This window comes from Empidonax traillii, unplaced genomic scaffold (assembly GCF_003031625.1).
Source record: "Empidonax traillii isolate 1590-97213 ecotype Southwest subspecies unplaced genomic scaffold, ASM303162v1 scaffold213:size761030, whole genome shotgun sequence".
Taxonomy (NCBI): Eukaryota; Metazoa; Chordata; class Aves; order Passeriformes; family Tyrannidae; genus Empidonax; species Empidonax traillii.
In genome coordinates, this window is record NW_020955406.1 from 485,625 (window position 1) to 501,254 (window position 15,630).

The 15,630-nt window shown below is 41.5% G+C and overlaps 1 protein-coding gene across 2 annotated transcripts; it reads left to right on the forward strand.

Annotated features, from left to right (window-relative positions):
• The first annotated feature begins 130 nt into the window (after positions 1 to 130).
• XRCC3 (X-ray repair cross complementing 3) lies at positions 131 to 11,682 on the forward strand. 2 transcript variants are annotated; one of them, XM_027887495.1, is made up of 8 exons: positions 131 to 261; positions 1,379 to 1,491; positions 1,855 to 1,992; positions 2,906 to 3,118; positions 6,981 to 7,135; positions 8,380 to 8,592; positions 9,586 to 9,632; positions 10,707 to 11,682. In XM_027887495.1, exons 2-8 carry the CDS (start codon positions 1,437 to 1,439, stop codon positions 10,927 to 10,929), a joined length of 1,044 nt encoding a protein of 347 aa, XP_027743296.1. In that variant the 5' UTR covers positions 131 to 261; positions 1,379 to 1,436; the 3' UTR covers positions 10,930 to 11,682. The 2 variants fall into 2 exon arrangements, with proteins under 2 accessions (XP_027743296.1, XP_027743297.1); XM_027887496.1 differs by having other exon boundaries at positions 1,900 to 1,992.
• Positions 11,683 to 15,630: the final 3,948 nt, after the last annotated feature.

A 15,630-nucleotide genomic window follows, 5' to 3' on the forward strand; every position in this document is an offset into this window, starting at 1 on the left:
AGGGCGGGCAGGTGTCGCAGTCGGTCCCCGTGTCCGTCCGTGTGTCCTTCCGCCTGTCAGTGTGTGCACCGCGCTCCCCGCCCGGGCCAGGCCCCTGGGACACCCGCGGGACACCCCTGGGACACCCGTGGGACACCCGTGGCTGCTCCGTGACCCGCTCCCGGTGTTCCCCTCTCCCCGGTGCCTCATCAGTGCGAGCGGAGCGTGCGCGATGTTTTGGAGCCCCTCAGTCAAGGGTCGTCGTAACCATGTTTGGCTTCAGTAAGTCTCGGCTTCTAACCCTTGTCAGAATGTTACTTTAAATAGGACTTGCTTCAGAGTAACTGTTTCTTCGCATGTGTTTGGTCTGCCATCAGCATCCGTCACAGCTTCTCCTGCCCATGTTGGAAAAGGGGTTGTTCATAAAGTCATATACTCTCACATAACTCCTGGGAGTTATGAGGGAGTGTCTGCCGCTATCCCTCATAAACATTATCAGAATAATACTGAGAACCTCACAGTACTCTTATAGGCACCCAGGGTGTTGTGTTTTAGACCAAAATATTAAAAGAGCTGTTTAATGTTGTTACAAGAAACAGACAGATTTTAACATTTTGATATTAAATTTTCTTTTAGCTAATAAGTGCGTATTTGACTGTCCAATGCATGAGTAGTCTTGGGTCATCCCAAATTGCACATGTGAGGATTTTTTTCTGTTTGAGAATGAAAAGCTCCTATGGAGAGTGTCAGATGGTGGTGCAGTGTATTTGCAAGCCTCAGAGCCAAAGCACTGCGCAGAAGCACAGGCAGTTAAAATTACCAGTGGTTCGAACTGCAGGGTTATTAGTTGAACTCTTGAGTAGGATATGTGTAAACAGCCATCTGAGAAGACTTCTGCCAGTGGGCTGAATCATGGAATCATTAGGGTTGGAAGGGACCCCTGGAGATCACCCAGGCCAGCCCTGCTGCCAAGGCAGGGTCACCTGCAGCAGGTGATACAGGAATGCGTCCAGGTGGCTTTGGAACGTCTCCAGAGAGGGAGACTCCACGACCTCCCTGGGCAGCCTGTTCCAGTGCTCTGCCACCCTCAACGTAAAGAAGTTCTTCCTCGTGCTGAGGTGGAACTTTTTGTGTTTTACTTCATGGCCATTGCTCCTCATCCTGTCACTGGGCACCACTGAAAAGGGTCTGGGCCCATCCTCTGACACCCACCCTTGAGATATTTGTGTGCCTAAACAGGCCCAGCTCCCAGTCTCCCCTTGTAAGAGAGATGCCAGAATAATTGTTACTTCTCTAAGATAACTGTTATATACATTGTTTAAAAAAAAAAAAAAAGGTCCTAGAAACTTTTGACACTGATTTATGCTTAATTTTTTCTTGCATGTGTGTGCAGCAAAAGCTGCTTTAATCACAGATAATCACGTGATGCTCTGCTTGTCGCTCTGCTGTGTTGGGAAATGGATTGGGACCAGTTTGACTTGAACCCTAGAACAGTTGCTGCACTGAAGAAAGGTAACTTACTTTGCCAAAGTCTCACTAACAGATCTGCCACTACAGTATCTTCCTTCGTCCAGCTGCCTGTCTGTGGGTGCAAGCCTGTAGATGGACACTAACACTTCAGAACTATAATTAAGTATTTAATAAACAATTTTTTGAGTAATTAGAAGTAAGGCCTTTTGCCCATGCTGCAGTAATCATCTTCCAAGCAATTTTGTAGCAGGTGTTGATACATTCCAGGTGAGTGTTGCCTGCCCACCTTCAAAGAATGCAGCGTAGATAAACTTTAGGCAAATGAGTGGTAGAAATTGGGAAAACTTTTCTGTGTTCAGACTGCGATCCAGCCAAAAGTATTTATAAAAATTCTTCTGGTTTCAGCTGACATTAAATCAGTAAAAGAGATCTTAAACCTTTCTGGAGCAGACTTGCAAAGACTGATGAAGCTCCCCAGCACAGACATACAGTGCCTGCTGACAACAGTCTCTCGCTCGCTGAGGAGGAACAGCATGGTCACAGGTGATGTAGTCGGTGCAAAAAAGGTGTTCTGTTTAAAACTTAAAATAAGCGTCACCAGGGGAAAAAATGGTTCTGGCTCCTCGCTGACAGTAGTGTGGTTTAAAAATGAAAATGCAAATGCTTTTATTGTGCCATAGGGAATTATTTAACTATCCTAAGGACAGCTCCCTGGAGACCTGGGAGGAAATGGAAATGGAGGGGTGTCGTTCTTCAGGATCCAACCTGCTTAAAACAGGACAAAATGATTCTCCAGCCTGAAAAACTTAATTAGAGGAACAAGATATTTCCTTTTTCTTTCATGTGCTCATTCTCCCTCACCATTTTCTGTTTGGACTAAGACTAGTTGCAAAACTTATGTATTCAAAGCTGCATAAACTGATTTGGTAAAAACACCTCATTCCAAATCAAGCAGGACATAATAGTTCTTCCTGTACAAATGCTTCATGACAGCTCTGTGCTTAAGATTTATTTTCTTGTGATTGCATATGTCTTTAGGCCTTGGCCAGGTGCCTGCTGTGCTGTCTTATACTCTGCTATAGCTTTCCATTTCCATAATTGCTGGCCTTGATCCTTGCTGTCAGTGTTTTCCCAGAGTGTAGCTTTCCATAGAGACACCTTGGAGGCAGAGAAAGGGAAAAAAGATTGAGAGGAGGAAAAGGGCTCATTGTAAATTACCAGTTTTTGGAACAGACATTCAGTAGTTGCTTTGTGGGGAGAGGAAACTGGAGAAGACCATCCTGACTTAAGAAAATTTTCCATCAACAAAGAAAGCATCCCTTGTAGATATAAACCCTATAGACAGCCTCTATTTTGTATTATTTGTCTGTTAGAAAGATAATAAATGAAACTCTTTTTTTTTCTTTCTTTCCTTTTCTTTTTTAAACTTTTAAAAAAAAAATCCCAAACACTGCAGCACTTCAGCTCTACCAAGATAAAGATCATCTCACCTCCCAAAGCCAGAAGCTGAGCCTGGGATGTTCAGTGCTGGATAACTTGTTAAAAGGTGGCATTCCTTTAGTGGGAATCACAGAGCTGGCTGGGGAAAGTTCTGCTGGGAAGACTCAGATTAGTTTACAGCTGTGCCTGTGTGTGCAGTATCCCTACAAATATGGTGGATTAGAGTCTGGTAAGTGCTGAAATGTAAATACTGATTAATTTGCCATTTGCAGGAATACACTGTCTTTAAGAACATCGTTGAAGTAGATGCACGTGTTCAGTAATAAGTCAGTCAGTGAGTAATGCACCTTTGCAGAGAGTAGGACATGCTGTGCACATGTCCTGCAGCACAGGATAATTTAATTCAAAATTCCTGTTGGCTGCTGTTTGCCTGCCTGCCACGCTGGGTTAAACCAAACACACTCAAACAGTGTAAGAACAGTATTGCTGTCATGAGTACCCACTGAGGTAGCAACCTCAGCAAAACAGCTGCACAGGGAATTTTCCACAAACATCTTGGGGTACATGGGATGTATTCCCTAGCTGGAGTTTTGAAATTTCAAAGAGTATTTTGTTAGATAAACAGTAACTATAGTGATTTACAGAATAAAATTGATGGAAATGTAATTGACGGAAGGCAACATTGTTCTGTAGCTGTGACGTTCCTGGATTTGCCAAAGTGATGTCTTTAAGCAGAATTCTAAATATGCAGGTTTATTCTTTGAGTATATTTTTCCTCTTCTATCACACTGATCTCACTCCTAATTTATTTTATTAATTTTTTTTTACTTTTCTATGGTGCTGTAGAAACAGAGGAAACTTGTGTCCCTTCTGAGAGTTTGGTGTCCTGGTAGTCTGCCTTAGGTGTGTTTTCTCTGTGACTTTCTCTATGCCTTCCATGCAGCACTGGCTTTATTTGGCAGCTCAGTGGTTTGTTGTGGGGAAACTTAATAATTTCTTGAACTATATCCACCCATGTGGAAAAATCATGGAATGCAGAAATTAAGATTTTGCTTAAAGGGCCACAATTAGCCCCTGGCTTCCATTACTCTAAGTTATGTCATTAATCAGAAGGAAGTATATTTTGTTGGATACCTTTGTGTGGTGCTGCCAACTGCTGCAAATAGGATGCAAATACGTTTTTATTCCTGCTCCAGCACTTCTCCCTGTTTATGTTGAAATAAAGGAACAAACCAGAATGAGGTACAGAAGAAGGTGCCCAACATCCTAATGGCACTCTGGTCTCTTGCTTGTAGGGCTGCAGGATGGCAAGTCTTTTCATTGTTTGTGTTTGAAGGTCATCCTGATTTTTATGCCCCAGGAACTCGGTGCTGTTACATTTGCTTTGTCGTGTCTGTGTTCCCCATCTACCTGCTCCTGAGTGCTTCTTGGAAGGTAGGATAGAATGGAGAACCAGAACATTTTGGAGGGCTCAGAGGACAGAACTTGAAGGTCTAGAAGGTGGAAATACCCTGTTGCTGGACTTGGAGAGCTAAGGATGAGGTGGAATCTTAATTCTAGTCGTTCTTTATTCACAGTGGGGTATCTTGCCATCTGTTAGGCTGCACGCAGCCATAGCAGCAGATGCTGTTTGCAAAGCACTTAAAAAACGAAACTTGATGTCTTTGCAGTCTGTAAATAAGGGTTGTGTTGAGTCTCTGATGGGAAATACCAAAAATTAAAGCTTATGTTAAATATGAGGAGTTTTATCCTTTAGGAAACTTGGGGAGAACGGCACTGCTTAGAAACTCTCACAGAGCTCTAGCACTACCAGTAGAGGATTGATCTCAGTACTAGTGGCTTGTATGTTTTTTACTGCTTAGAAACTTCCCTTTTCTTAAGTGGTGATGTTGAAATACCTGTCTTTAAACAGTATGGATTTATTCTGCATTTACTTCATTTGACTTAGTGCTATTCTTGTTTATAATTCCCAGTGCTAGGAGGGTGGCAGCAAAGAAATCCTGAAAGTAAACAAAGGTATCCTTTGCCTCCAGGGTATCTTTCTGCCATTCCAGGAATGTCAGTTGCGTTCAGTTGCATATTGGCTGAATTTATTTTATACGCCCATATTCATAAGTAATGCATGAATATAATGGGACAAATTAATATTCATATTGGAATTCTGAATTAGAAAACTGTGTTTGCTACTGATTCTTGCTAACAAGCTGGCTTGGTGCATGAAAGATTATATTCATAGGAATCAAAACTTGTCCTTTTGGGGGGATGAGGTTTTCAGTGGTTTTTGGTTTTGTTTGATTGATTTTTGGGGGGTGCTTTTTGTCAACGTAGCACATTTGTTGGCCTGAATAACAGATTTGATGAAATAGTTGACCTGTTTGTTTTTTGTGGAGGAAAAATGTTTAGGTGATCACTGACTGACTCCTTAAGAGTCTCTGTCAGCTTATTTCTCAAAAGTGGTAACTACCCTGACTCTTGACTTGCAGCTTCCTAATAATCTGCAAATAGCACGATGCCACAGGCTTTTCTGTTTGTGTTGTACAACTCCCCCCTTTTATTTGGGTCATGACAACTCACTTATCTTTAAAGATATGTGGCTGTTAAGTGCTTTTGCCTCGTAATTAGGCATTGGTCTTCAATATTGAATTTAGTAATTTACCAATATCTTGTAGCTCTACAAAACTAAACTGAGGTAGGAAATACTCTATGAAGCAGAACTGTTCTTAAGGAAGAATTAATTTTATTTTTTTTTACAAATGTTTAGCTAAAAAAAAAATTACCTGAATAACTCTGTTCATGTGAACTTTAAAATTCCTTTCACAAAATTTAAAATTCCTTCCCCGAACCCATCGTAAATTCACATGTAAACACCATTCACATGTGAATTTTCAGTGGGTTTGGGGAAAGTTAAGATGAAGGAGCAGTTTTAGTCATAAAATAAATTGGGCTTAGACTCATCTTTGTCTCATATAGAAAATTCTCAGGATTCAGTACCCTGTCTTATATAGGTGTCTGTCAGCAAAATATTTTTATTGATATAATAACCATTAATTTTTATTTGATCTGGTCCTGAGATCTTTCTGTTTCCACTATTGGATATAGTTTCTTATTTTTTTCAGTGGACTGTGTAGAGGATTTGGACGTTGCATCTGGAAATGGGACTTGGCACTTCCTGGAGAGGCCGTGTAGGGATGTACCTTTGGGGTGGGAATGTTCAGGATGTCTCATATTGCTAAACACATCACCTGCCAGGGCTGTGTTAGCAGCTCCAGCCACTTCAGTGAGTGGGCTTAATCCTTGGATGTAGCCCTCTAAGCCTTAGCTGTTAACTCTGATCAGTTCTGCAATAACGATGACAGTTTTTTGTGAGGAAAATACTGCATGTATTTTTGTTTTCTTTCCCCAACATCTTTGATGTGTATGCTTAATTTTCTCTGCATTACTTGTTAACTAGAAACCACAGTGGAAATATTTAGGCATCACTCACAGTAATGTGATGGAAGTATAATGTTTTTTTAATCTAATTACCTCTTTCAGGAAGAGTTAATTGGAATGAGGTTGGATGAGTGGTCCTCTTTAAACTGCCTTAGAAATTGTGGCAATCCGTGTGTAGATTTAAAACCTAGAATCTGGAAAAAAGACTGAAATAAATCAAAATAATAGTTGTATTGGTTTTGGCTGGGATAGCTAATTTTCTTTGTGGTGTGGTGCTGTGTTTTGGATTTCTGACTGAAACAGGCAGACCACACAGTGTCACCCTTATTTGTAGGCTGGATAATTATGATACTTCTGATCACCCAGGGTAGGTGGTTGGGTATTCCACAGTTGTGTACAAGGAGTGTCACCCAGTGGAGAGGACAAAATCCAGTTGTGTCAGCAGGCACCAAAAAAAAAAGGACCTGGCAAAACCAGGAAAGTCACAGGACTGAGGTTTTTGTTCATCATCGATTAAATGTGGTTGCAAACAAAGTAACATGAATTTCCAGGGACGTATGTGTAGCTTTTGAGTGCAGAACATCTTATTTTATTTTTGTGCTATTAAGAAAATTGTGTAAGAGCCCTGTTGTAATCCCAGGTGGTTTTCCTGGCTGCAGGAGCTGTCTACATTTGCACAGAAGATGCATTCCCAAGTAAGCGTTTGCAGCAACTCATAGGCCAGCAACATAAGCTGCGTGCAGATGTTCCAGCTGAGATCATACAGAAGATCAAATTCGGAAACAGTATTTTTGTCGAGCACGCAGCAGACCTGGTAAGTAGTAGCACAAAATAAGAATGCATAATTATTACACTACAGTCCAATAATCATGGGGGGGGGTGTTATATAGGAGACCTTTCAAAAGGCTGAGAGTAAACTAAGATCTGTAATGAATAAATACTACTTAATCTGCAATTTGCTAGAGTTTTACTGTGAAATATATTGAAAAATAATATTTTTTTAGAATGAGTCATGCAGTAGATTTTCTAAGTCATTGTGTTTACTGAAATGTAGTAGACTTACTGCTACCAGTCCTACTGCAGCTCCTGGGGAAACCTTCACTGAGTTTGGAGACAGGGTATAAGTGGGTAAGCAAAAGGTGCTGTGTATACTGACTGTCCTGCAGTATAACACCAGAGTTGAACTGCAAATGGGAGGAAAGGATACAAAAAGGGATGCCTGGAATGGGTAATGGCAAAGAATCACCACAGCAGTGCAGCTCTCTTGCCCCTCTACCTGAGGGGTGTCAGAGTAGAACTGGAGGGGGAAATAAACAAACCTCAGTCCAGTGTTCTTGCCTTGTAAACCCATTTCTGTGCCTTTTCTCAAGCAGCCCGAGTATGCTCTTTATTGATAGAATGTCAGAAGTTCTGTTTTCTCTAAGGCTTGACAGTAGCAGTTGTTGAATCATTCCAGTTGTTGGGCTTTTTAATTGTAGTTTGCAAGTGTAAGATCATCTTGCTTGAAACTTATTCACTGTGTGGTCCAGGCAGCAGCTAAGCCACCTTTTCCATGTCCCTTTCATTAGAAATATTAATTAAAGTTCTAATGGTAGTTTCTGGAAGCTACATGGTATGTTTTTGTCAAAAGGAGAGAATTGTCCTTCAGTAGTATGTAAATCTCTCTAAAATACCTTTAAAAGTAAAACACCACTCTCACTGGTAAGTCCAGCACAACAGATTATTACATTTCATTCTTGCTGTGCGTAGATGGAGTTTGTGTGCTTAGGATTGCAGTACTGCACCCCTGAGATTTTAAAATACCAGTAAAGAATCAAAAAGTCAGAGCTGCAGGTAACTGCAGGGTGCAGTTTGGTCTTCTCTTTTTTTTTTTCCTTAAGTAAAGCCACAAGAAGTTACTGTTGAGACTTAAAAGATCCACAAAATCCCTTCAGGATTAGGAATTCCTTCAGCTCGTCCTGCAGTGACGATACCTGTAGTTGATGTGACCCTCCTGCTGTGACAGGTGGAGTTCTGTGCCCTGTCTCACTGCTCTGTGTGTGTGTGTGTGTGTGGCAGGACACCTTCCACAGGTGCATCACGACGAGGCTGTCCCTGCTGCTGGCCAGGGGGATGGTCAGGCTGGTGGTCATCGACTCCATCGCTGCCTTGTTCCGCTGCGAGTTCGGGGTTTCGGAGTCTGTTATGAAGGCTCGGTATTTGCAGACCTTTGGAGCGCAGCTTCACAGTTTGAGCACAAGATTCAGGACTCCAATAATGTGCATTAATCAGGTATGGCATCGAAATTGCTGCATATTCTATAGGGGACATTTAATTTACCACTGTCGACTGAGTATTAATGACTGATGGAAACTGAAGCTTCCTTAAGCTGATGTGCTTTAAACTAGTAAATTTTCTATTCAAAATTTAAGAACATCATCTAAGCTTTTGTAGACTCCTAACATTCTCAAAAGTTGCCCACTAAAGCTAACAAAAATAGGTACGTATAGCAACTGCACAAGAGATCAAAACAAAGTAACACGAGTTCTTTCTTGACGCTGGCTTCAAATGCCATTGCCAGCAGGATCGCTCTGGGAACTCTGCAGGCACAGTTACATTCCAGGAGACAGTGAAACACCAGGGACTTTGCTGCATTTCTGTGGAGCTCAGCATTTTTGTGTAACTGCTGAGATTACTAAAGCACGAGAATGCATGGGCTGACATGAGCTGAACAAAAAAAGGCCGCAATGATACTGGTCAAAAGGAATATTATTTTGAGAAAACAAGACAAGACACTGCTCTTAGTCTACTCACAAACTGAAGGAGCATATGAATGCTGGAGGTGAAGCACCCACAGTTGGAATATGGCCTCAGAAAGGGGTAAGTAAATGTGCAGGCAGGTCACTGATGGGAAAATTCAAAGTTTATGCAATCACTGAGAACAGGATATTTTTTGGAGCACTTTTTATCTGCAGCTATAGCATTGGAAGAGTTTTGAGGGATTTTGTTTGTGGGGTTTGGGGTTTTTTTAAACAAATGAAGCATCTGGAAGTAGTTTAATTCACATAGGCTGTAACTAGCTAAATAATTCTAGCACTGTAAACTCAGCTTGTAATTCACAACTCCCTTTTAGTTTGCCTTGAAAGAATAAGGGTTTTCTAACTTAGTTTCATGTATGATCTGATAACTTGGATTTTCTTGTCTTTGTTCCCTTCCCTGCCCTCCTGCTCGCTGAACACAAACACACGAGCACAGCTCATCTGAAATGTTGTTTTTCTGCTTTAGGTGACAGATGCAGTGAGCGAGTTGGAAGCTGCTCAGTGCAGTTGTAGGTGAGTCATCCCCAGCAGAGTGTAACAATGTCAAACACAGCAGCATTTAAACACTGTAACTCCAATATAAACTAGGAGAGCGTGTGAAGGGCAGTAGGGCATTTACCCAGCAATGCTGTATTTGCTGGAGATCAGCACTAACTCGTGTGCTGTGAAGGGGGAGAAGCTGCCATCTGCACTTAGGTCATAACTCTAATCAGCAAGTTAGCAGGAAAACTTCCCTGGAGTTAATGGCTGGTGTCCTTGCTTACACAGGAGTGGGTTTGCATCTCATCTGGTCTCTGATATGACTGAGTGCATTTTCTGTCTGCTTAAAAAACATAGCAACCAAACCTTAGCAGTTGGCTTTCTTAGTGGGATCAGAAAAAAACCCAAAATCATATCTTTTGACACCAAGATATTAACAGGATTCAAAGGTACATATTTTTTTGGTTGAATCCTGACCTTAACCTTGGTTTACTACAAAATGGGTGCTACATAAATGGCTGTTTGTGAGGAGTCCTCTATGGCCACCAGATTTGGAAACTGACACAGAACATGGATAAGATTGAATTATTTTTTTTTTCCTGGTTATCTTGTAATCCTTTTACTTGGAGAAATTGCACTTTATCCAGGCGAAAAAAAAAATTGGTTTTAAACTTTGGGTTGAAAGTAGTATGTATGTAGTGCTGTATTTACCCAGCATTTCTAAATATACCCCCAAATGGAATCCAGGGCCAGTAGTTACACACTTCACTTACAGTTCAATCATTTTTCTCTAGTGGTTTTCCTGTCTTAAGAGGGGGCCCATCCAGAGGCAGGTATTCCCCATGGCTGTAGTTGGAAGAATGACAGTTGTTCTGATAGAAGCCCTTCTCTTCCAGCTGTTACCTTGCCATAGAGAGAACCTGACATGTAATGTTGTGAGAACACCCTGTCACCTCTGTCTTCAAAGACTGTGGCTTTCAATTTAGCAAACAATGTAAAACAGAGAAACAGCAGATCGTTTAGTCCAGTGTGATTTTGTTATAACAGAAGTGAAGATATTCCTTATGAAATTGGTGTGTGCAGAAATGTGAGATACTGTCTTTACAGGGTAGTGGGGAACCGAGTTGTTCCAGCACTTGGAATAACCTGGGCAAATCAGCTGCTGATGAGACTGATGGCCAGCCGGATATCCCTGCCTGGACAAGCATCTGGAGTGGCATCACACTGCACTGGAAGTGTGAGGACTTTGAGGGTAGTTTTTGCTCCTCATCTCCCTCCATCCTCTTGCTACTATACAGTACAGTTGGAAGGTGTAAAAGGGATAAAATAACTCCTTTGCATAGTGAAGTATTCTGCTCCAAAAAAAAAAGGTATCAGAACTATGCTTCATGAAGAATTACTGTTAAAATGCAGTTCCTCCTAGGAAGGGAAGAGAGAAGTGGATGGTCGAGTACATGAACAATGGCATGACTTCATTTAGCCTTGTCTACATTGTGAAAGATGTTTTTACACTTGGATATTCGGCTTGTCCTTGTGAGAGAAGTGCTCTGGAGGAGAGTGAAGCTGTGGGCAGGTGGAGGCTGCACAGTGAAGTGGGAGGTGGCAATCCCCATGCTGGGGGAGACCTGATGTCTCATTTTATTTTAATTGCATACTAATGTAGAACCAGCATTTACTGCAGTTGTGGACCCTCTCTGTTTCCAGACCCAAAGGGACTCAACTTGAATCAGTCAGTGTTGCCTGCTGGTGGTTCTGGGCTGCCATTAAGGATAGCTGTCCTTTGGAATAAGACAAGGCAGCTTTGTCACAAAGCAGTGTCCTATTTTAAAACCCCTTGTTATTAATATCTGGATTTTAAAAAATACAATACCAAAAAGGTACTTGATTTTAACATCTTACTATAAGAATTAAAATTGTACTGCCTTTCTACTAGATAGGTATGTTCAGCTTCATAGCACTTCTACAATTTTTCCTACTGGTTAATTTCCACTCTTTTCCTGCTTTCCTGTCCCGTCCCTTCGTAGCAAAAGCCTCTTTAGCCTCATTCATTTGAAAAATAATGAACCACACCTCCATCCCCTTGTTCTGTTTGCCCACCACTGAAGCTGTGTAACCTTGGGGCAAGTGCTCTCTTCCTGTTCTTCCTGATACTCTGCCCTGCTCTGTGTTTTGCTGAATCTGGACAGTGTTCTGGATTACTGCCTCTGGCATCCTCTGTCCCTGCTGCTGGGATCTCAGCTAAATTGTGCTTCTGAAGGGCATCATCAGCTGTTTTCATCCATCCATGGAGCTTTTGCTCTGAGGTGATTTTTGTTTAGTTAGAGCTTTACGTGTTTTTTCTTTTCTTTATCGAATCTTTTTCCTGTCCTCAGACCACTGCCAGGACACCTGCTTTTCCTGCTGTGGCTGAATTTTACCATCCCTGAATTAGGTGTGAAAACAAGCCAGGTGAAGTTCCAGAGCACTCAGACCTCACTGGGCTTGTGTTCTGTGGGTGCCTGCTCTCCCCACTGTGTGATGCTCACTTGTATCACACACTCATGAAGCTTTCAGATTCCCCTCTCCTTTTACCTGCCTGCCCAGGTGCCCAAGCAAGAACTCCCCCTGTTTCTGTGGTTACACAGCTCAGGTCTGTCTTTTGGCCAGGCTATGCTATATTAGTGAAACAAACACCTCCTCCACCTTTTCCCAGGCATCCTCTTTCAGGATAAAGGCAGCCATCCTTTCATGTGGAAGCAAAGAGCTGGGCAGCGGAGAGGAAGAGTTCTGTCTGGCTGCACACTGGCTCAGCTGGAACTCTCTGGCAGGAGACTTCTCAGGGGACAACTATGATTTAAGGAAAAGAGACCCTGTGTGACTGCCCCGGGAAGTTCCAGAGGAGAACAATCACAGCTTGAAGCTGAAGGAAGGAAACTGAGCAAGCAGAAAGGATGAGTTGCTTTCAGTGCCTTCTGCAACCCCTTCAGGTATCTCAGGGGACCTTGTGCAAATAGCATAAGTTTTCTCTAATTGCTTTTCTAAAGTGTCTAAATTCTCTGTATTTGGAAATTACTGTGCTTGATGGTGTTTTTTAATAAAATCCAGCCATGAACTTCAGAAGCCTTTGTGTATTCTAAGGAAAAAGTGAGAGTGCCACAGCTCAGAGTCATGGCTACCTCTTCAAATCCCTCCCTTCTGTGCCTCCTTAATAATAATTTAATGAACAGGTAACACTCCAATTTTTCCTCTTCTCTCCCTGGCCTGTGTATCTGGGACTGGAACAATACCCAACAGAATGCTTATCCTAGTACTGACTGAAAAAAAAAAAGCCACAGAGAGATGTAGCTGATTACTGTGAGTCAGCCAACTCCTACCTGGACATTCATTACAGGGGAGCCTCATCAAACCCCACCTCCAATGCCAGGAGTTTGCCTCACTGTGTTCTGAACACGGATCAGTCTGATACACACACACCTTAAGGCTCAGTCTGTAATATTTTGATCATTCTTTTGCCAGGAATGAGCCATAAGCATTAAAAGTCAAAGATGAACCTGTAATCAAAGAAGTCCCAGTTTAGCTGGTGAAAAACACTTTAACCCAGAAACTGAAGTAACATTTTGCCTGAGCAAATCTTCCTGTCAGTCATTGCCCATGTTGGTTCTTACTTAACTCTCCAGCAGAGCAATTACAGTTTGTCTTCTGGCTCATCATCACACACAAACCCTGAACCTCCCAAACCCAGCTGACCCCTCAGCTCACAGCCATCAGTCGGTCACCTGCAGTGGCTGAATGTTCAGCTCCTGCCCCATCCCTCAGTCCCATGCCCATCCAGCCTGGAATGTCCACCTGACACAAGTGCAGCTTTGGGGCTGCAAACCCCCATGGGAACTCAACAAAGCACCTGCCTGCTTTGAACCCGTCTGTCCAAAGGGTTGTAACAAGCACAAGTTTTAATAAATGCAATTTAAGAACCTTCCCTTTATACAGCTTTATTCATCTTTGGGTTTCACAACTCAGATTTGTTTCTATACAAGAAAAAACTGAAGTAGTTTTTACAAAGATGATTTACATTCTAGAATGTATTAAGTCTTTATCCTGCAAGACTACATTTAAATATTTCTCTACACTTTGAAAAGAAACATTAAATGACACTTGAAAAACTTTAAAACATTTCAAATTAAACTACAGATTCGTGATGTATTTGAAGAGGCCTTTTTCAGCAGAAGGATCATATTCTGTGTTCATTGCTTTGGAAAAGGAGAATCAAATTCATTTGTACTTGGTAAAGAATTTACACAACTGACCTATTAACAAAACAAATGTAGTAAAACACTCTAAACAATTTAATTACAAGTTTCCTCAAATCACAGTGATTTGCTACTGTGTTACAGATAACATTTGTGGAAGTTTATTTTCAACACAGTTTTATGGGGTAAGACAGGCAGGTGAACTCTCAGTGGGATTTCATCCGTAGCTGTCAGGAGCAGTAACTACTCAGATCAAATGCAGCATCTGAAAGCCAGTCTTGGAAGGTTTATTTATCTTTTTTAAAATCAAAGATCAAAGTCATATATGGGGGTGGGGATGATCTCCTCAAGGAGGATACACTCACAAATGGTTTTTTAGTTTTGCTGTTGCTGTGGTTTGGTTTTGTGAATGGTTGGGGGGATGGGGAAGGGAATAATCCAATGTAGATGTTCCGAGATTTCCCTCAATTCTAACTATTTACAAAAGAACTAAAAGCCAGGGTGTACTTCTGTAAGTTGGTGACAATGAAACTTCACAGCAGCACATCTTTTAACGTTTATTCTCTCGGTACAGACTAACATGACCAAAAATGCAATTTTCTCAGCAGCCTTCAGACACAATACATGACCTGCACAACAAAAGTAAATCAACTCACCAAATACTGTAAACACACTGCCAAAGCAGCACTGCACAGCCCTTTGACTAAATATTTACAACTGAAACACACTACTTGCAGAATTTCTGGATTCAGATGGTATAATTTAAGCACAGATACTTCTCAAGCTCAAAACCATTTTAATTTACTACCATTCAGGAGGACTTGGGGGGATGGGGCATCATTTATTTTAATGTAGGAACTGTAGACAAGGTGTCCAAGTGGTTTTGTGTTTTGTGCTGGTTGTTCCTCCAGAAGAGGAGCAAATCAGGTACATTTTACAAGAATACTTAGTAAGATCTAAACTCAAGACCAAATATTTGCCAATATCGGTGAAGACTGGCACACAGAGACAGAAGGGCAACAAGCACCTTTCTGTCAGTAACAATTCCATGTATGATTCATTCCACATCCTGCTGTACACCCTGGGACTCACCACTGTTCACAGAGAATCCAGAGGAACTGGCCTAACTTTGAGTCCTCATGTTTTGCATGAAGTTCACCCTTAAAATTCTGGTCAAGGACAAAAATGCCAGATTAAAAACAACTGTATTACCAAGGTTGCAGTTTTCCCAACAAGATGTCTGTCACTTCTCAAAGTCTTTTCTAGTTTTCTGTTTCATCAGAGCTGTTGATTTAGTTTGGAGCTGAAGACACCCAGGAATTACACAACTGGATGTTCTGCATGTATTCTTTATGCAGACTTTGCTACAACTGGAACAGAGGAAACCCAGAAAGAAAATCTTGCATAAAATCGAACTGAGAAGCCCATCTGAAATATAAATGTACACAAACCATGTCCTGACAGTAACTCATTCACGATTCAAACACAGGGAATGTTGACTTTAACTTGGTTCTTCTACTTTACAAGTTCTTCTCAAACTGCAAACAGCTCACTGGCTCCTAACAGTAAGGGCTTGGCTACCATTCTTGGGGATTTATGGATTAAAGAAGTCTTTTAATTTGTTTCTTCTCTGAAAAAATAAGATCAACTTTTTAAATATAAAAATTGTTTAATAAGCAGTAGCTCAACAACCTAACCTTCCACCACACTTTAAAATTCTATACAAAGGATTAAAACATTCAAAAGCACAGTATTAGTAATGCCACCAACAGCAACATCCTGAACAAGAAAGTTCCTCTGCTATC